A 21,745-nucleotide genomic window follows, 5' to 3' on the forward strand; every position below is an offset into this window, starting at 1 on the left:
TGCTTAGGATTTGGATCTGTCAAAAATGAAACAAATACCTCTGGACCCTCACCTGAACTTTCACGAACTAAACTAATAATGAGCAAAGACTGAATGGTATGTCTCAACACCACACTTTTTGTTACACAGAGATATTGTTGCACAATTGTAGCCTTGTAGTTTAATCTCATTGTCAGGTACAACCTGATACATAATAATTATATATACATAATATTTATTTTTATTTTTAGTTTTTTTTTAATCAGTTGTGGGTCTTGAACTCTGTTACTGAGCTCTTCAGCTCAAGGCTAGTGCTCTACTACTTGAGCCACAGTACCACTTCTGGTTTTCTGGTGGTTAATTAGAGATAAGAGTCTCATCAATTTTCCTGCCCAGGTTAGCTTTGAACCTCGATCCTCAGATCTCAGCCTCCTGAGTAGGTAGGATTATAGGTTTGAGCCACTGGTGCCTGGCTTATATTTCTTGTTTTGCAGACTTAACATAGTTTGTCCTAGGCCATTGTACATTTTCCAATCACTTTCAACTTCCTAAAACTCATTTCCTCTCCTACTGATAGTTTACATTCTTCCATACTGTATAGAAACTTAGGTTGTCCTAGACAGTAATCACACTCTTAGGTTTATCCCACATGCTCTTAATAAATCTACATGTATGCTTTTTTCCTATTTGTCTTTTATCAGCTCATTCCAGGGAAACTTCAGAGGTCTGAGAAGAAATTTCTCCTTGTCCCTAATTTAATGTCACATTTTCACAAATAATAGTCACACTGAAAGACATTATATATGTCTTCATCATTGTAGTTATTCTCAAAAGTCCATTCTTCTTTCTGAATGATTGCCCAGAACACATTTCTTCTCTCCATTACCTCTCCATTCACATTTGAGTTTATATATTTCTGTAAGTGATGATTTGAATTAAAAAATATCACCAAAAGGAAATGAAAAGGTTACATAAATGTCACAGCCTTGCTGCAATTTTGCATGTTCCTGTTGAACTCTGAGCATCTGCACTAGATTTTTACTTGTGATAGCTTTTGAGAAGAAGCTTGAAAATGAGTGGAAGAGTTCTTTTAATCACATATTTACACATATAATGTCCTCATTTTTCTTCCTTGTATAGAATTCTGGGTTTTAATTGAAGGTGTATATTGCTTTTTCTTTTCCTCATACTGGTCTATGAGAGAATTTAATTGCCTTTATATGCACTTTCAGAAATCATGTTAGTTAGAACCCATACTGGCTTTCTAGGCCATTTAATAGATTATATTACAAAAATAAGATGTAAGCCTATGCTTTTGATGTTCTTATGGGTTTCATAGTGATAATACCAATAATCATAAAATCTGTACATGAAATACAAAAAGTCAGGAGGGAAAGAATGAAATTATTCAATCCTATCACCTAATGTTTGCCTTTTCTTTTTAGGTCTATCCTCTGTACAACTACAATAGCAAGACAATGTATAGTTTTATATTATTCCATTTTACTTAAATTTATTAAAAATAATTTACTACATCCACAAATATTCTTCAAAAGAACACATTTTGATATTTATATATTTTTCTTTTGTTTCCATATCAACTTATTTAACATTCCCTACTCAGAAATATAAGAAAATAGACCAAAACACAACAGCATGTTTAAACAGACACAGTTTTTGTTCTACAATTGACCCTAATAATTCTAAATGTTATACCTAAATATGTTTATATATTACTGGAAAACAGAAATGAGGGAAGAAGTAAAGAATTTTTAGGCATTTCTTAGGCATTTGAGATAGAATCTTCATTTTACAACAGCTTTCCCAAATAAATTTTGTAATCCCATGTAATCAACATATTGTTAAATTGGCAGTATGATAGATTAAGAAGATAGTCATCCTGCATAAAATTTTTCCCTTATACAGGAAGAAAAACATCAGAATTACTTGCCTGGAGATATGATATAGAAGAAATCTTTAAATTCATCCATCCAAACTTCTGCCAGTCTCCTGTTGTTCTTGTTAATAACATGACCAGTGCCACCAGGAAAAGTATATGGAGTTGCTTTTCGAAAAACATGGCCAACATGGGAGCAGGTCACAATCTCCAAAGAGCCTCCACATTGCCAAATCTAGGTAGAAGAATAGCCATTATACAACAGTCATTTATAAATAATGCAACACTAACAGTTGAAACTTAGACCAACACTTTAGCTCTAACATGCTTCAAGAAAACATTAGATGTATAAAAATTTAGAACTATCATGTGTACATTTGATCAAAAAATATGATTTTATTTTATATAAGGGATGTAAGCATTCACAGATCTGGGCATTCCATGAGAATCTCTTCATGAAACCCGAACAATGACTGGCCTTCACCCCTGCATAAACAGAAATTTATTTATATTTGCTACAATATTTCAAATAAAAGTTGTATGTATTTGAAAATCTTAATTAAAAACTGTATCATTATTCTTATTTAATATAGTACTTTTTTCTAAGTTTCCCATAAATATGTTTAATTTTTATATGTTTATGTGTTAGTAAATATTTTTCCAAGGAAAATATATTTTCTAATTACTTCTCCTCAAGTAGTGTTTAGATTTCAAGAGACCTGCTTTGGGCTTTAACATCAAGTTTTACCATGCATTGAAAGGTAATAATAAGTTATACCTATCAACAGTAATGCATGCCCCTCAAGAACAATCTACTTTCTCATTTTTCTAATTATTTCAGCATTATAATAGAAAAATGAAGTACAAAAAGCCTTTTATAACACCAATTATTTTAAATGAATAGACTCTAAACATCTCAAAAGACGAGCAGCTTTTAATAATAAGTGATTTATAGACTGGTAAGTTCTTCATTTTTTCCTGGCATGAATCTATATGACATCATGCAATTACATATTACATTCTACATTCTCTTATGGTTAAAATGGAGAAAATTAATCTTCTCTCACTAAAGACAAATCAGTATTTTATACGTTAGTCCAGACCCCTTCCCATCTAATTCCTTGAAAACGAAATCTAAGTCATCCCCTTGCTTCCCTTTGCAACATCAGTCATTCCAATCTTCTTGGTTATTTTTACTCATATAATAACTTCCAAAAATAACCCATTCTTTAAAATTTAAAAATATAAACAAAATTTTATAAAAGAGTCCTCAATAAAACATCATCTGGTCCATATCTACACCCAACATACTTGATTTTAATTCCTTTCATTATAAAATAAACCACATTTCACTAAGACAGGCAAGTCTTTCTATCCTGTTATCTTCATACACTTTTCTATCTCCTGAGAAATGCTGCTGCTTTTCTGAATACGTTTTCTGTATAAGTTGCAAGTGTTTCCTTGAGGCACTGCATACCATACTCTTTTCTTGGATGTTCCACTTTTTCTTATCCTATTTTATTTTTAAATATTTTATTCCCCCCATTTTTTGCTACATTTCTACTCAAATGTTTATCACCATCACCATACTTACTTATTGTTCCTGTAACTGTAAATAAGATCTGAATGCTCTACTGACACATTCATCTGGAACCTTAATTTGCCTATGTCAGTTTGCCCATGGGGGAGTTGTATCATCATCTTTTCTGTCAGGAAAGTCTTGTTTATTGTTCCAGGAATCTTTTTGTTATTGTTAGTAAATTATGCTCACCATTCTCTTAGATTATCAACCAACACACACAAACACACACATACATACATACATACATACATACATACATATACACTATCATAGATTGTTATCTTTCATTATCATTGATATGTAATCCTTTAACAAATGCTAGCAGTGTCATAAATGAAATAAGTTTCTGAGTGTCCATATAGAGTGCTGTGATAAAATGGTATATGTGGTGGATTAAATACCTAGTATATACTTGTCATTGAACAAAAGGCTGAGAGTGCACCATCAGATTGCTAGAACAATCAATATCTGACAAGGCATCCTTCCACGCATGGCCATGAACTTTCTGTATCCTTACACGACACAAACAAACACTGAAAGAGTACAAGTGTTGCTATCTCATAGGAGTTCCAGTCCTCTTGTACTAGAGTTTTATCCTTATGACCTCATTTAACTTTGAGCTCCTTACAGGCCCAATCTCCAGATACGAGCCACATCACGTGTTAGCAATTTAGCTTATAACTTTGGGGAACACAATTCACTGTATAATACCATCTCTTTTTCCAAGCCACCTTTCCTGACCTAATCGCCAGCTCTGTGTCAGTTAGAATAGTCTCTTAATTGTCTTGCTGCTTTTCTGGCTTCTTTCTCACAATTTATTTTGTACTGAGAAACGTGAATAGTATTTTAAAATTTTAATCATTTTATTTCATTCCCCTGCTTAAAGCCTTCAATAGTTTCTCAGTGAATTGTAAATATAAACAAAATCCTTTAATAGGTCCTCTAAGACCCTACTAAATTTTTTTTTTTTTTTTTTTTTTGCCAGTCCTGGGCCTTGGACTCAGGGCCTGAGCACTGTCCCTGGCTTCTTCCCGCTCAAGGCTAGCACTCTGCCACCTGAGCCACAGCGCCCCTTCTGGCCGTTTTCCATATATGTGGTGCTGGGGAATCGAACCTAGGGCCTCGTGTATCCGAGGCAGGCACTCTTGCCACTAGGCTATATCCCCAGCCCCCTACTAAATATTTTCAAACCATTGTCAATAGACATGGTCATATTAGTTTGTTGCCAACTCTTGCTTCTTGGATAACATATTACATGTTTTTCACATGAGAACCTCAGCACCTCTTTACCCATGTCTGCCTTACAGTCATGTAGTTCCTTTACCTTAATTTCTTCTTTCTGATTCACTCAGCTGAAGCATAACCTCTTCAGAGAGGTCATCTCTAATTTCCTTATTTAAAGCAACCACACCCAGTGATTTTCTCTAATAGCACACTATTTAGTTCCTTCATTGCACAACCTGTAATCTGCTTATTTGTATGCCTATATACCTTGTTTCTTTAATTAGGGTGTAAATGCAGGCTCCCACAGTGCTGGAGTGATGTCTGGTTATTTTTATACTCCCCTAGAGCCAAGCCCAGTACTGTATACATAGAAAATACCGCCAGAGATTGTACTACTGAACACATGCACAGTGTAAAATTAACTCCCAAGGTTAACATGGGGGGGAAAAAACCTGGAAGAATAGCAAGATTTAAACAGATATGTTGACAAGATTTTATGTCTTATGTATCCTGGGGGCGGTTAACATGTGGGGGGGGATGCCTGTGCATGTGTATGCGCACACATGCACACGTGTACACATGCCAGTCCTAGGGCTTGAACTCAGGACCTGGGTGCTGGCCCTGAGCTTTTCAGCTCCAGGCGATCATCTGCCACATGAATCATACTTTTGATTTCTTGGTGACTAATTGAGGACAGTTATCTCACAAGCCTTCTTGTTTGAGCTGCCTTTGCACTGCGATTCCCAGATCTCAGCCTCCTGAGTATCTAGGATTGTGGGCATGAGTCGCCAGTGCTCAGCTTAAAAGCAATTTTTTAAAGAATATCAAAGACATGGTCTTTCTATTTCTAATACTTTTGGAGATCTCTCTCTCTCACTCTCTCTCTCTCACACACACACAAAAATACACACACACACACAAGGAAATAGAAGGTTAATTGCAAATAAGACTATTGAGCAGTATGATCTTAAGTTTTAATGTGCTATCCAAAATAACAATTCATGTAACCTACAATAACCTCTCTCTTTTTCTCCATGTTATGGAAACGAGTGTTATATAACTATTGTAATTACTTTCAACATTCCATGTGAAACAGTAGCTTTTCTTGTTGTTATTGATGATCCTCTTGTATCCTCTTCTTGGGGTTGTCCTCGCTCTATCACTGAATCTCATCTGAGTACCCTGAATACTGTATATCCTTGTATTAGAACTAGGGAAGGGAAAGAGAATATCAAAATCTAGAGACAAAGGATAAAAGACAAATGACTCCAAAAGCAATACTTACAAAACCATTTGATGTAAATCAACTGAACAATTCATGGGGGGAAGAGGGAAAGGGGTGAAAAGGAGGGGGGGGGAATGATGGAGGCGGTAACAAATTGTACAAGAAATGTACAAACTGGCTTACGTATGAAATTGTAACCCCTCTGTACATCACTTTGACAATAAATAAGTAATTATTTAAAAAAAACACACCTGATACAATAAAGTACTTAGAACTATGAACTATGACCAGGCCTTTGCAAGCAGTGCTCTAAATTCAGAAGAAATAACACAGGACCTTTTGGTATTATAGGAAGTACAGTGCAATTGAATGAGGGTTTTTTTCCTTCTATGGATTAGACTCTGTGAAGAGCTTTCTTCATCACAAGCTGGATGAGGACAGTAAGTGAAGGAAGATTGGCATTTCTTTCCCAGGTGAATTCTCACTGATCAGCAAGTAATCAAGCTATCCTAGAGCTACCACTAGATTGGAGAAGAATGCATTCACAATGTTCTAAGGAGAGCCTCATGTGAAGGGCAAGACATATTCCTAATAATATGAGGACAACTTGTAAACCCAGAAAATTCTGGTGGTGAGGTTAGGTTTTACTGTTCCAAAAGAATTGATAAGCCCAATGATTCATTTTAACTCCATCTGGCTTAACTTCAGTGTTTTCCCTCCAGGCATCTGTGTTCATTCAATATATTGATAAGGAGGCATGCTGCATTTTTTAAGGGAAAATGAAAAGATCAAAGTAAGAATGCATAGTAAGAATGAATAAGCCTGATTAGTAAAGCTGATGTTTAGTCTAAGTTAATATAAGACAAAATATTTCAATGATCATACTTGAATTGATAGCTGCAATGTACTTAGTCTCCTAGGAACTCTTTGACTGAAATGTAAACAGGTCCCTGAAAACTATATGGTCAAATGTAACTAGCAGAAAGAAGTCAAATTGAGTGATGTTTTTAGTGACTACCTTAATAATTTTCCTCAGTATACCTCCAGTAAATATTTAAAGGAAGGAAGAAGAGAAAAAAAGAAAATACCATATGATGGTCATTAAAAACCTGAACTACAATGGTAGGGGTGGTGGTACACGCTGTAATCTCAACTATGAAGTAGGAGAAGATGGAGATGATCATAGTGGGAGACAAGTTAAGGCAAAAATATGAGACCCTAAATGTAATCTAAGTAAACCAAATAGGGCTGGTGGCAAGGCTCAGATGGTGGAGCATCCATTTGTTAGTAATTTTGATTCTCTGCATTAAAACTTCCATAATCTCCTACACTCAAATCAAAAACAAAACAAGCACCACTTTACACTATGAAACAAACAAATAGAAACATTCTATTTGTTGCTGAATTATTACAGGGTAACATTCTACCTATTTTTGTGTATATTTAAGAAAATTAAGGCTTCAAAAGTTTAACTTTCCCATTCAAAAGAATAGTAATAACTCCAAGGTATTGATGAGACTGTATCAAGTCCCACATTTGGCACACCAAAACAATTTCTTATATACCATTTTATATTTTCTTGATGTACATTTGTGAGATAATAGCTGATTTTCTCTTTTTAAAATATATTTTAAATCTTCATGTATGCCTGTCTTTAAAAAGTAAAATATCAGTGTCTTGGGATTTTGGTACATAGTAATGAGCTTAAAGGAAAAGCCAATTTGCTTTCAACTGGATTACTACAGTTTGCTTTCTGAAATTATTTTACAATGTCTGAACAAATAGTGTAAACTGAATAAAACATGTTGTCTATCCCCATGAACAGGTGATACTCAAATTACTTTTATATCATTGAGTAGACCTGATTGTCATTGCCTAGGCTTCCAACTGATGTATATATAGATTTCATCAATCTGAAGTAAATTTGACCGTGTATAAAATACAAACTGTTCTTTGCTCCATAGAGAATTGAAGCTAGTTAGTTTCTTGTCTTTGTTCCCAGATATTTTTATGAATCTTTTGATGATGCAGTGTTGTTAATCAAAATGCAAAATGGCCATTGCTCATTTGATTATCTACTTGATTTTCTTCCCCCTGTGAGGAGACAATTAACTAGCATACATTATATTTTTCATGATTTTTTGGCATGCACACCAGTGACATTTTAATTAAGGTTCATAAACTTCATAAGCTCCGACTTTGCAATCTCAATTCTAGTGTTTCTATTGTTTTCTAATTTTAAAGCTGCTGTGCAAACTCATGCAGCTGTTTGCTTTGATACTAATTTTACCTGCTCCCTCAACCCCCACACATATTACTTCTAGCATGGAGTTAGTAGTTTAAGATATCCTCAATAACAAAACAAACAATAATAATATGCAAGGGCATCCACAAAGCACGAATATGAGTGACTATTCACTAGCTCTGTTGCTTAACAGTGGATGACCTTTGTTACTTCACCTTCCTATCCTCCCCATTTTAGGTTTAATAAGATGTGAACAGAAAGCTTTACTCTAGAGTTTTATTGTGAAAACAAAAATGTGCCTATAAAAATACTAAACCATTATTTGGAAAATAGAATTAAATGGAGAAAACTGAAAAGATTTACAAAGAAATACTTTGTATAATCTAAGGAAATGATGGTAATGATTTGTGTTTAGACAGATGGCACCAAAATGTAAGAAAAGCAAAAATGATAAAGAGGAACTTAACAGAACAACAGGTATTATTTGAGAGGAAAACCTGGGAAGGGCAACCTCTGTCTAAAGGAGAAATAGTGCACCCCTTCTCCCTTACAACTTGGATCCCTTTACATAGTAGACAGAAAAAGTGAAGTCAGGTGGGGCATATGGAAACAGAGTGAGATGGAGGTGGAATAGTAGAGCAATATTATCTGCAGTAGAGGGTTTCAAGGTTTCAATGGTATCTCTGTTTGCCAGGGCATCAGTGGCAGGCCTGCCTTCAGTCTCAGGCTCTCTCTTTGGAAGAGTGCAAACCAACTGAGTGCATTTGTTCAGGGAGAAGGGGATGGGAGAAGACTAATCTGGGTCAACAGCAAGGATAGTTCTAAAAGATGGTGTCAGGGGGAAAAGTGAGTGACGTCAGTTCAAGTCACTTTCCATCAATTGCTATGTGCTATGTACACAACTGAGTTATAATTTGAATGTAGCAAAAAAATACCATTCCATCAGTGTGTTTGTGAAGTCTAAAAATTGTTTAGGTTGTAGACTAAATTAATACATAATAACTGATTAATTCATCTATTAATGTTGATATAGATAAATCTGGAAAATTACATAATGTACTCAAACTGGAAGAAGTGGACAAGTATACTGATGGAGGGAAAGCTGAAAAGACACTGATATTGTTTAAGTAGACACTGCTAGACCTTCTACTTTCCACCTGTCTCTAAATACTCAAACACACACACATGCATACCCCCCACACATGTGTGTGTGTGTGTGTGTTTATCACATGCAACTAAGCAGAGAACAATCCTTTCCTTCATTGTTATGATTCTAACAAAGTAAAAAACAACCTGTACTAAGCTTCTGAAGATATAATGATAATTGATAAATTGGCACAAACACTAAGACATGAAGCCATTGTGCAAAAGGGGGTAGGAATAGGGATACAGTGGGTAATTTGCCTTCATTGGTCACATAAATTTTTATTATTCATAGTTATTTTGATTGAGAAATTCTTCTTTAAGAGGTTGAATATTGTTCTATAGTTTACTGTGTAACAGAATAATTTAAGAAGCCTGCTTTCCTCCCTCCCTCCCTCCTTCCCTTCCTCCCTTCCTTTCTTCCTTTTTTCCTTCCTTCCTTCCTTCCTTCCTTCCTTCCTTCCTTCCTCCCTTCCTTCCTTCCTTCTTTCCTTCCTTTCTTTCTTCTTTACTCCCTCCCTCTCTCCTTCTTCCTTCCTTCCTTCCTTTCTTCCTCCTTTCCTTCCTTTCTTCTTTGCTTTTGCTAAGTACTCTACAATCAAATTAAATCTCATCCCATTTCAATATTCTTGGAAATTTTCTTTGTAAGAAAAAGACTTACTGGAAAGGCTGAATTCTTATCTTGAATAATACACAAATCCTTGTCTTACCAATTTACTTAATCTTGAAATTCCTTAGAAAACTCATATGTGAGAATAGTTAAACTAGGGTAAGTAATGTTTTTAAAAATGTATTCTATGATTCAGATTATTTCCTAGACATAAGAAAATCTTATCTATGATTTAAAAAAACCCTTCATTTTAGTACACTGGAAAGGTACTTTACTTCTGCTGAATTAGAAATGGTAAAAATACCCTTTCATGAATACAAAGAATGGAAGGGATGATACTGTAATAGTTATGAGAAAATACATATTTTCTCCTAAGTGTGGAAGTTCCTGCATTCAATAAATGTCACAAATATCACAAGGAGAAAAAAAATCACTTAGCAATACAACATTCCTACAGTTCCAGATGCTCAGGCATGAGAATTACAAGTTAAATATAGTCTTGCCTATGTAGTGAATTTGAGGGAAGACCCTTAAAACGAAATCACAACAGCAATTCTGTTCTCCAAGAGAAATTTTCCATGTATAGACGTGTATTAATTACGGTAATCTGAAATAAAATGGTCATCAAACATACACAATAATATGTGAATCCATTACATTCAACCAGATCTATCAACTGGATTCTAAATATTTGGTAAACAAATATTTCCCCTAATCATTACTTTCCATCTCAACCTAGAAAAGACTTCCTACAAGCCTCAAAATAAAAATGATGCATTTTAAAATACTAACAGACAAGTGCTGGTGCCTCACCTCTGTATTCCTTGTCACTCAAAAGGCCAAAATCTAGGGGAATTCATTTGTAAATTAGGCTGAGCAGATAAAACATCTGTAAGACTTCATCTCTAAAAATTAACCAGCCAAAAGCCAGGCTAGAGTCATGGCTCAAGTGGTAAAATACCAGCCAAACAAGCTGGCCAAGCAAGCATGAGGCTCTGATTTCAATACTTGGAACTGACAATTTAAAAACTATGTATCTACTTGTTTTCTTAAAGGCTTAAAAATGTGACCAAGAAATAAGATTTCTCTAAGGAAAAGATCTCACGTTGTTTCTTTTTGGCTTTGCCATTGCCATGACTATTACCCAGCAGGGAAAAAAAGGATTATAAGGGGAAACACAGAGAGAGACAGAGAGAGAGAGAGAGACAGAGACAGAGGCAGAGACAGAGAGAGAGGCAGAGGCAGAGAGACAGAGAGAGACAGAGAGACAGAGAGACAGAGGAGAGAGACAGAGGAGAGACAGAGAGACAGAGAGACAGAGGAGAGAGAGAGAAAGAAAATAGATGAAAAATAATAAAAAGGATAACTCTCACAGAGAATACAATTGTTGTATAGACACTTTTGAGATGGAACTGTGATCGCCTGTGTATGAGCCAGTGGGTTTGGAGCACATAATGAAGGAGTCATCATCACAAATGGAGCCCTTTATCTCATATTTCACTCTTTTCAAATACAAGCACCCACTTCCCAGTATTTCAAATACACTGTGAAAAAAACTCAATACATACATTGCAATATTTTATCCTGTATATATTTCTATCACATTTGCCTTTCCTCAGCTTTCTGTCCCTAAAGTTTTCTGACCTTTAGACTTTTGTTTCCTGAGATCAGGAGAATTTATACATGCCATCCTTCTACATCTTATTCTGACTGCTGATATTTTGAAAAATCCCAATTCTCCTTTAGATGAGCAGGGCAACACATGGTCCTGATTATGTTATGACAAATCTTCCATCTTCTGCTTAAATGAAATGTGTGAATATCTAGAAATGAAGAACATAAAGTAGTCTCCCAGATATTGAAAAATGCTAAGAAACATAAGGCAGTTCTGCTTCAAAAAACAGTGTCTAGCTTTTTGTACTTATTAAAAAATAATGCTTTTTATGTGTACAGATTGTTCAGAGCAGATAATTCATGAAAAAAGAAAAACAACAAATGATATGATATATCATGATATGTTTTTCATCTTTCATTAATCAATAATCTGAAAACATAATAAATCCTGGAGGTTCTGGAAATCTTTTCAATTTATTTAAAAATATCACTAAGAGAACTGCAGAATATCAGTACTTGTTGTGTCTCTCTTGTTCTGTAATTAGCCCCATGAATAAATCTCAACTGTGAACAAACTCCAGCAAGCTGTGATTTAAAAACAGAATTGTCTGTGATTGATTAAATGTAATATTATTCATATTCTGAATTTTACATTGATGCCCTCCCATATCTGATATGACCGCCTGTCAAATATCAGTAACATCTGCTGCTGCTAGCCTCAAAGAAACTCATGACAGCTGCATGATGCTGCCCTAGAATTCATGCCAGAACAGTCCCTTATGAATATCAGAGGACCACCTGGGTACCCAGCTGCAGTGTCTGACATCTTCTGCTCTTTTACAGATGCCAGAAATACATACAATGAACTTGGATGGGAAAGAAAATCCAGGGCCTCAGAAATGTACCCTTCAATTCCTCTGTTTATCTGTTTGTAAATAAAAGGCCATCACTGCAGATCTCAGTCCTCACAATTTAGTCTAAGTGAAATATCTTATATAACTTGCAAAGTGGTCAAGTGCTTTCCTGAAATATCCAATAGATTTGAGGACAGGAAATGTCTTCTCCTTTCAAATACATTCTCTAAGGACTTGGCAGAAATCTTTTCAGCAAATGTACACTGGCCATTGACTTTGTGTCAAGCACCCTACTGGGTTTTGGGCAAAGAGAAAGAATGTTAAAACATGGTGTTTTGTCTTCAAGCAGATTACGGGCCAGGGGAGTTGTGAGTGTTAGAATTGGATGCAACAAAGTCTAGTAATCTATTTACATTTGGCAGTTGAAGAATATCTCCCATGCCTACAAGGAAGAAAGTGAGGTATTCACTCCAGACTTACTCTCATTGTGGGCAGAATTCTCTTCTCCTGGCTTTTAAACCAGCTGGAGACATTTTGTCAAGGACCTGGGAAAGTTTTATAGAAAATTGCAAGTTTTGCTTCAAATAAATGCTTTCCCTGCAGGGCAGTATATAAAATTCTAATGTTTCCAATGAGAGCTATAAGTCCTTTCCAAAAAATCATCTTAAAGGAACACCAACTACGGTAAAATGTTTACTGAGACAAATTTAAAACAAATATGTATATTGGCAAGATATTAAGTGACCATGAAAATAACAAAAAAGCCCACTATGAAAAGAGGAAATATTCTACTTTTGATGGTATTTGATATTTTAAAAAATATTAGTGGTAGTCATTTTGGGTTATATTATACGCATTAGGAAAATTGTTGATAAATGAATTCAGGGAGATCCGTGATGGAGCAGTTATCTCACATAGATGAATGTTTGGGTTCATTCTCCAGAACTGAGAGGAAAGAAGAGGAAAAAGAAGAGAGGAACAAATTAACAAGGGAAGGGAGTAGGGAGGGAGGGAGGAGAAAAGGAAGGAAGGAAGGAGGAAAAGGAAGTATTGAAATAGAATACATATCATATTTCTTTGTTAGAAACAATGAAAGTGGAGCACAAAGTTTACTTTTACTTGTCTGATAATTTTATTTTCTGCTTCACTGGACTTGCAAGATAGTATTCTGCTGACATTTAAAGTTTTATCCATAGAGAACATTAACACTTGTTCAAAACTATGCTAACAAAATTATGATTAATCCACACTCCTCTTATGAAGCCCCAATATCAATTCCATCCTCTCTGTAGATAATCTTACCATTTCTGCTTTATTAATGTTAATCATAGCTGAATATTTTCTCATATTTTGGAGATGATTTCTCTTAGTGTCGTCTTCTGTGATCATATAAACATAGCTATTGAACTACTTTGATCATCTACTAGGACTATACTGTTGTCACTGTATTTGATTCTGGTACCCTGGGTATTTTATATATGTCTGTCTGAATTAGGGATAGGAAGGAGAACATTAAAATGGTGGGACAAAGGGTAAAAGGCAAACCAATGCAACAGCAATTCTTACAAGATAATATGTTGCAAATTAACTATAAGGGGGACGAGGAGCAGCTGGGAAGGAGAGAAGGTGGGAGAAAAATGAAGGAGGGGGTACTAAGTTGGACAAGAAATGTACTCATTACCTAATGTTACTTAATGTGTAACTGCAATCCCTCTGTATGTCACTTTGACAATAAAGAAAAATAATAGCTGACTTTCTAATTTCCACCTTGAAATGTCTCAGTCTTCGTTTCCTTTGGTCATCTAAGGAAGGAATGGATTCACTTTTCTCTAAAGTTAAATCTCACCTCCTTCACTCAAATACTGGAGCATTAGACCAAAGTCTAGTGGCTCAAAAGCCAGGCAAATAGATTTCATATTCAGTGTTTCCATTTTCTAGTCACATGATGTAGTTGAGGCCCAAAGTGTTTACAAAATAAAATGGGAGTGGGTAGCTAAGGACACAGAGAAATAGTGGATGTGCAACTAACTGCCTTGACAACTGAAATGTTTTGCACAAATGAACTTTATTACGTCCATAATATTCTTCCAGTCCTGAAATTATTTATTTCATCATTGTTTCCTCTTTCTTCTTCAAACCACTTCATGTATTTATTATTTCTTATCAGTTTATATTTTATTTTATCACTCACGGTTAAAGGATAGGAAGCAGAATATAATTATTTTGATCATATTTACCCTTTAGGGTATTATGGATTTTCTTTTCTGGATACTGGCAAATTTCTTTAAAATGTTTACTTTCCCTACATATCTTCAAAATCCAATTACCTTAGCATCTCACATTCCACTATCTTGAATCCATCATCTGTAACAGTTCATGAAGCTTTTTATGAGCTTCATTCTTCTTACTTTCCTACTTGTCTGCAGCATTTGACAATCACCATAACTTTCTTAGTTTTTGTGACATTATATTTGTTCTTTTCTGACAGTTTTGACTTAGCATGCACTTTCTCTCTTCTGTCACCCCTAATGGTAGCTGCTACTTGAGGACATGCCTTGCTTTCTGCTCACCCTATTTTCTTTCTGGGCAACTCTATTCTTTCTTATGTATTCATTTAACTATAAATGTTGCAAAGCTAACTCTTAAATCTGTAACCTTCCGTAAACTTTGTCGCAAACCTGTAAACCAATTTCCAGATTTCTTGGGTACATCTTTAAACTTCCATGACCTTAACAAGTGTAGCATTTCCATCTTGCTCCCCAAATGTGAAAAGAAAGCTGAAAGTGCCTATGGATTTTCCTGCGGGGTGAGAGAAATGATCAGAGATCATTCACTTTTTCAGTAGCTCTAATTACTTCCCAAATATGTCATTCCAGGGTTATTATTGTACAATTTACATTTGAATAGTTTATTATTGCTTAAGAACCCCAAAAATTGCTGGAGGGAGGAGAAGAGGGAGGAAAATGAAGAAGGGGATAACAGCTATGATGAGAAATGTGTAAGTATTCACTATCTTAAGCATGTAACTTTAACCCATTTGTTAAATTTCATCATATTCACAAAATAAAGCAATTGCTTATTTGATAAGTAGTAAAACTTTCTAGTATTCTTATATAACATGTTTTCATATTTTCAGATATAGTATTGTTTATAATTTTTAAGAGTAATTAAAGAATTGTTAGAAACTAGTTAGTTTCTCAATGATACTTATTCTTTCATTTGTGCTTCACATTCAGTTTTTGATCAGTTAAATCAAAGTATCCTCACAACATTATCTCACATCTCAGAGTCATTTCTACTATCTACAATCTGTTATGCTGAAACCTTTGCACCTTATTTAAATAAATTTCATAATTAGTTTCTTTTTTAAACCACATTTCTGTTTGACTAGAATAACAGTGAAAGGATTGGTAGTCATGTACTTAAGATAGACATCACCAAGTATGACAGGATAATCATAGCTTAAGACGTTGCACATTTATTGCAGTAGTTGCCATAGAGATTTAAATTTGGCTCTTTAATAAAATGTACATGGATTCAGTGTTGAATACATTAATTTTGGCGAATGATGTGCAGCAGGTTGCTTAAATGAACACATTTCCACAGAAACAAGTTTGGGAATATAATCTGAGAAACCCTTCAGACCCATAAGAAACAATTAGTTCAGATTCTTGAGCTGTTAAAGGGTGTTTCATTAATTGTGACATTTAACAACAAAAATATGGAATACTTTAGCAATATTTTACCCACATAGTTTCCAAAAAGTAAAATAAAAGTGGGAAATCAAATATTCTAATGTAAACTTAAGTTGGCCTAAACATAAGGAACGACCAGAGTAGTACAAATTTGAAAGCGATTAAAGATTTTGAGCCTGGCTACTATAAACAAGACTAGATCATTGAACATTTACTTTTGAATTCTACACTATCTTAAAAACCAGCAAGCTATCTGTTTTGTATACTTAGTGAAGTACTTATCTGCACTATCAAAAGTCCCTAGAATATATTTTACTTCTGTGAGCAATTCATCTTATATGCTCCACACTAATTGAAATCAAGAGCCATGTCTTTTATATATTGCCAACCACAGAATCTAGTGCAGGTATAGTTGCATAGGTGGATGAGTAAAATGAGAGTGGATGGGTACATGGATGCTATGTCACTGATGATATGAAGTTTAATGTAAACATCACACAAGGTATTCAAGATCATAACAAATTAATAGAGAAATTTAAGAACATTTAAATATAATGGAATGTCTACATAAGCTCATATGTTCAAATATAATAGAATCTGTGATACAAGAATTTTACAAATTACTATGCAAGTATCAGGCCTCAGCAAAGCATATCCCTAAGAAAACACAGCATATACTGTTTCATGCTAAGCACAGTACTTGCTGAATAGTAGATAGCATTAATGGATGAATAAATAAATCAGTTTACTGATGTCTGGTCCTGATAGAATAAATTGTTTATTAACCTTCCCCTTAGAACATACACACAAATCATTAGTAGATTTTGCATAGGAGAATTCAGCCCATTCCATCACTGCTAGGGCCTTTTGCAGCCAGTATGTGATCTACCTAAGTTCTTGCCTAGCTGGATTTTTCTTGGGGGCCTTTGCAGACCATTCTAGGCCATGTAGTTCTCTGCCTCTCACCTTCTAACTCTGTCACTCACAATTATTTGACTTTATTTTTTCTAGGCATGTATCTTTATCTAAAATTAGCAGGTTGGTTTTCTTGTTTCACCATCTGTTGTCTGTATTCTCTCTCCCCTTTGTATCAGTTTCATGAGACTAGTCATTGTATTGGTCTTCTACACATTTGCATGCCCAATTCTGCAAATATATTTTAAATAATATCACAATACTCTAAATTCAAAACATTTGCAAATTTTATTTGAATTTAAAATCCAGTTTATATCATTAAATCCAACATATAGAATTATTTTTTAGTTCAAAGCTGTTCTTTTCAAGATATCTACTTAAAAGTTTTTCATTTCATATAAGAAAGCTGGAACCTGAATTCATAAAATATAGTTTGAAACATGGTAGTACGTATTCAGAAACAAAACAAATAATTTCATTATTAACTTATTTAAGGGACATATCAAAAGTAAATATGAAGGATAATTACCTTAATTCTCAGCTCTTTTGTTTGATTATGCACACTTCATAGGAAGATTTAGCAAAATTTGGTGACAAGGGAATGTGTCCAACTTTTCTTAAGTAATAACTCTCTGCACATCAATATTCTTCAAAGGCTTTTTTCCCCCCGGCAAACAGTTAAACAGTCTTTGCACTTAGATCAGGAAGATTATGAGGACTTTTGAGGGTTAAAGTAAGTGCCTTTTTGGTGTCTGTGACTATGCGCACTGAATGGTCAGAAAGGAATAAAGGGGGAATAATTCCAGAAGATATAATTTTAGATTTTTGACTCTAATAATATTAAACATATCTTAATATGTTGAAATTTAGTAAAAATATGTCTTTTTGTCTTATGGTAACATACAAGTATATCTATTAATATAATTGAAATATGTCTGTATTTTTAAACATTTTCAAAATATTTTATTGTAGTTCAAATTACTTTATTTCTTTTGTGTATTTTATTTCTATTCCATATGTTAATACAAGAAGAAAGAACAAAAAATTTCTGAAATAAGCTGATAATTAATAAAGTTTCCTTCCAATAAACAGTTCTGAATGAATCCTGTAAAAATATCATTTACATCTACCTTGTATGTGTAAATGGAAACTAGATATTACACTATTTTGTATTATTCTCATTCCATTTCGTATTCTTTTATGTACTTAGGTCACCTCCATCTATCAGTGTTTGATAATTTCCTAATTTTCTTGATTATTTTGGTCTCTTTCTGGATTTCTAGTGAGTAGCATTCAGCTCTCATTTGCAAAATGATCCCTATTGCTTTGATCTTTTTATCCATATGTTATTGTTACATAATTTTCTGTATAATCATAACCACTAGAGAATTACTTGCTGTATCTTCACAAATATTTGATTTTCACATTCACCTAGGGTTACATATACATACATTCAGATATAGGTAGATAAGTGGATATACTAAACAGAAAAGCAGTAACAAAGTTGGATAGACATTAATGGATACCTTTTCTTTGGTTTAAATATACAGAGATAAACTTGTTACAAATTTGACAAGAAATGTACTTACTGCCTTACATATGTAACTGTAACCTCTGTACATGACCTTGCCAATAAAAATTAGTTAAAAATAAATAATAAAATAAAAAATACAGTGTGCTTATCACTCTCCAGAGAAATACTCATGTGATAAGATCTTGTGAAATTATGAATAAATGAATGTTATTAGTGCAAGAGTGTTACTACATGTATTCTTGCCTCATTCATGTAGTAGAGTGCACAAATTGCTTTTTTAAAAAAGCACTAAATGGCTTACTCAAGTAACACATACCCAATCTTCCCAACACACTCATTAGGGTCTGTCATACCAATTTTCACATCCTCAAACACCTCCTTAATAAATGTCATGTAAAATATTTGATTTGCTTAATTCCTCAGAGAGTTGTTATATGCTAGAATATTGTCTGTATTGCAGCCAGTAATTTCAAAATATTTAAGAAACTAATATAAAATTAAGATTTCCAAAAATATCTACAAAGTTAGTACCCTAATTATATTATAATCTATTACAAATTGTATTCAAGTACATTTTAATCTGACAGTATTACTCACAGATCACTCTCTAAATTAAATCTGTAAGAAATAGGGTGTCCCTGACCATGGGAAAAATTAGCAGCCTACTTTTATACCTGGGTCGGGGTTTATGGGTCTGCATATCCTCTAAGTGAATTTTATTGTTACTAAATGGAAAGAATATCAACCTTTACAAAAACACATCAAGTAGCTGTCAAACTGAACTACATAGAGACAATTTTTATTTAAGAGAAAAGAGCTAAATGGTATTCTATATTTCATGGCATACAATGAAATTGGATTGTCTTCCCTTAGCACATCCTACAAATTTATCATTTATTTGGAGAGTATTAATGGATGTTTGCAAAAATATGGTTTAAACATAATTTAATTTTCCTTAACAATTTCTTCTTTATTTGTGTTGGTTGTGGGGTTTGAGCTCCTTGGCTTGTGCCTTCATTAGGCTTTTTAGATCATGGCACTCTACCATTTGAGACATGCCTCAGTCTAACATTTTGCTAGCTAATTGGAGATACAGTCTGAGTAGCTAGAATTGCAAGAAAGAGCCTGGCACTTAGTGTCATTTTGAATCCAATTCTTTTCAGTAGAGAATGACTGTATTATTATTGCTGCAGTTGTTGTTATTTTCAATTTAGCTGTTAAGAATTAGTATTTATTCAGTGTTACTCATTCCATGTTGCTGCTACTCAGATCTATTGTCATTGTGCTTGACTAATATCTTTATTATTATTCTATTTTAAATTGTGGTCACATGAGCTTTCCCATTCTAGTCTTTAAGTAGACTTTTGAAAATAGCAAAGAAAAATATACATCAATTGTTATGCTATAAAAATAAATTGTAAATGATATCCATTATCTCAAAACTATTTTTCATACAATTATTTCAAAAATAATAAATACAAATGAGATACAGATATTAACACAATGTATCCAAATTTTCTAAAGTTTCTCCTATTTGTGAAAATATAAGCATGTTTCTACAAAACATGTTTGTGAGGTAATGTATACATTAAAGAATATGTTAGAGAAATCTATTCTCATATTCTGGTTGAGTGACCAAAATTGCTAATGAAGAGATAAACATTTTCAAAACTATCAAGACAAACTATTGTAATGCAGCTATGTTAAAGTTTGATGACTAAAAGTTTAGAAATCTCTATTTATGTTTTACCTAAGGAAACCTAAGGAGCTGAACTTTTTTTTTTTTTTTGCCAGTCCTGAGGCTTGGACTCAGGGCCCGAGCACCGTCCCTGGCTTCTTCCCGCTCAAGGCTAGCACTCTGCCACTTGAGCCACAGCGCCGCTTCTGGCTGTTTTCTGTATATGTGGTGCTGGGGAATCGAACCTAGGGCCTCGTGTATCGGAGGCAGGCACTCTTGCCACTAGGCTATATCCCCAGACTCTATGGTCTCCCTTATAGGGAATAATTAGAACAGGTTTAGGCAAGTAACAGCAGAGGATCACAAGAGCCCAATAGCTATACCCTTATGAACACATAAGATGATGCTAAGTGAAATGAACTCCATGTTATATAAATGATTGTTATATCACAGTTGTAACTACTTTCAATGTGCCATGTGTAACTGTAGCTTCTATTATTGATGATCTTCTTGTATCACCCTCCTGTGGTTGCACCTACACTATCTCTGTATCTTATCTGAGTATATTGGAAACCGTGTATACTGGTATTAGAACTAGGAAATTGAATGGGAATACCAAAATCGAGAGACACAGGGTAAAAAAAGACAACCAACTACAAAAGCAATACTTGCAAAACTGTTTGGTATAAATGAACTGAACAACTCATGAGGGGGAGAGAAAGGGGGAGGGGAGAAGGGGAATGAGGGAAGAGGTAACAAACAGTACAAGAAATGTATCCGATGCCTAATATATGAAACTGTAACCTCCTTGTAAATCAGTTTGATAATAAATACTTAAAAAAAAAAAAGAATTTCATGGACATTCCTGCCCAATTTGGCTTTGAACTATGTTCCTGAGATCTCAGCCACCTGAGAAGTTAGGACTACAGACATGAGTCACCAACACCTAGCTAAAAATAATGAAGTTTTATATATTTGTAGATAAAATATTTATCTGACTTGTGATCCTCCTACCTCATCCCTCATCGTTTACCGGTAACCTGAGTATTGTACATACATTTATCTGAATTAAGGAAGGGAAGGGGAACATCAAGATGGTGAGACAAAGAACAAAGGTCAAACCAATCGTATCAGAGATACTCACAAGACAATATGTTGGAAATTAACTGTAAAACCTTGGGGGAGGTTTGGGGAGAGGGAAAGTGGGAGAAAAATGAGGGAGGGGATAACAAGTTTGACAAGAAATGTACTCACTACCTTTTGTATCCAACTAACCCCTCTGTACATCACCTTGACAATAAAATTAAGTTAAACAAAAACAAATAAATCCATTTATTTGTATTTGACATATAATACATTTTCCTCAGATTTGCATCACTAACTACAGAAAGGCAACAAGTTCTAGAAGTAAATCAGCTGGATTTTATCTAAACTGATTTCTGTCTACAAGTTAATGTGATTGATATCTTCCCTTATTTTCTCTTGTTCACACTTGAATTATGTGGACAACTCTAATAAATTCTTTAGCTTCTTTTAATGTTAAAAAAAAT

General features: G+C 34.2%; 1 protein-coding gene across 3 annotated transcripts in view; it reads right to left on the reverse strand.

The window, feature by feature from the left end:
* Galnt13 (polypeptide N-acetylgalactosaminyltransferase 13) overlaps positions 1–21,745 on the reverse strand; it is a 500,698-nt gene that overhangs the window by 183,958 nt on the left and 294,995 nt on the right. For all 3 annotated transcript variants that reach the window (XM_048345453.1, XM_048345455.1, XM_048345454.1), the window contains exon 7: positions 1,931–2,111. In XM_048345453.1, coding sequence (XP_048201410.1) covers positions 1,931–2,111 — 181 coding nt within the window. The remainder of the gene's footprint in view (positions 1–1,930; positions 2,112–21,745) is intronic.

The sequence above is a fragment of the Perognathus longimembris genome, chromosome 4, assembly GCF_023159225.1.
Source record: "Perognathus longimembris pacificus isolate PPM17 chromosome 4, ASM2315922v1, whole genome shotgun sequence".
Classification (NCBI taxonomy): Eukaryota; Metazoa; Chordata; class Mammalia; order Rodentia; family Heteromyidae; genus Perognathus; species Perognathus longimembris.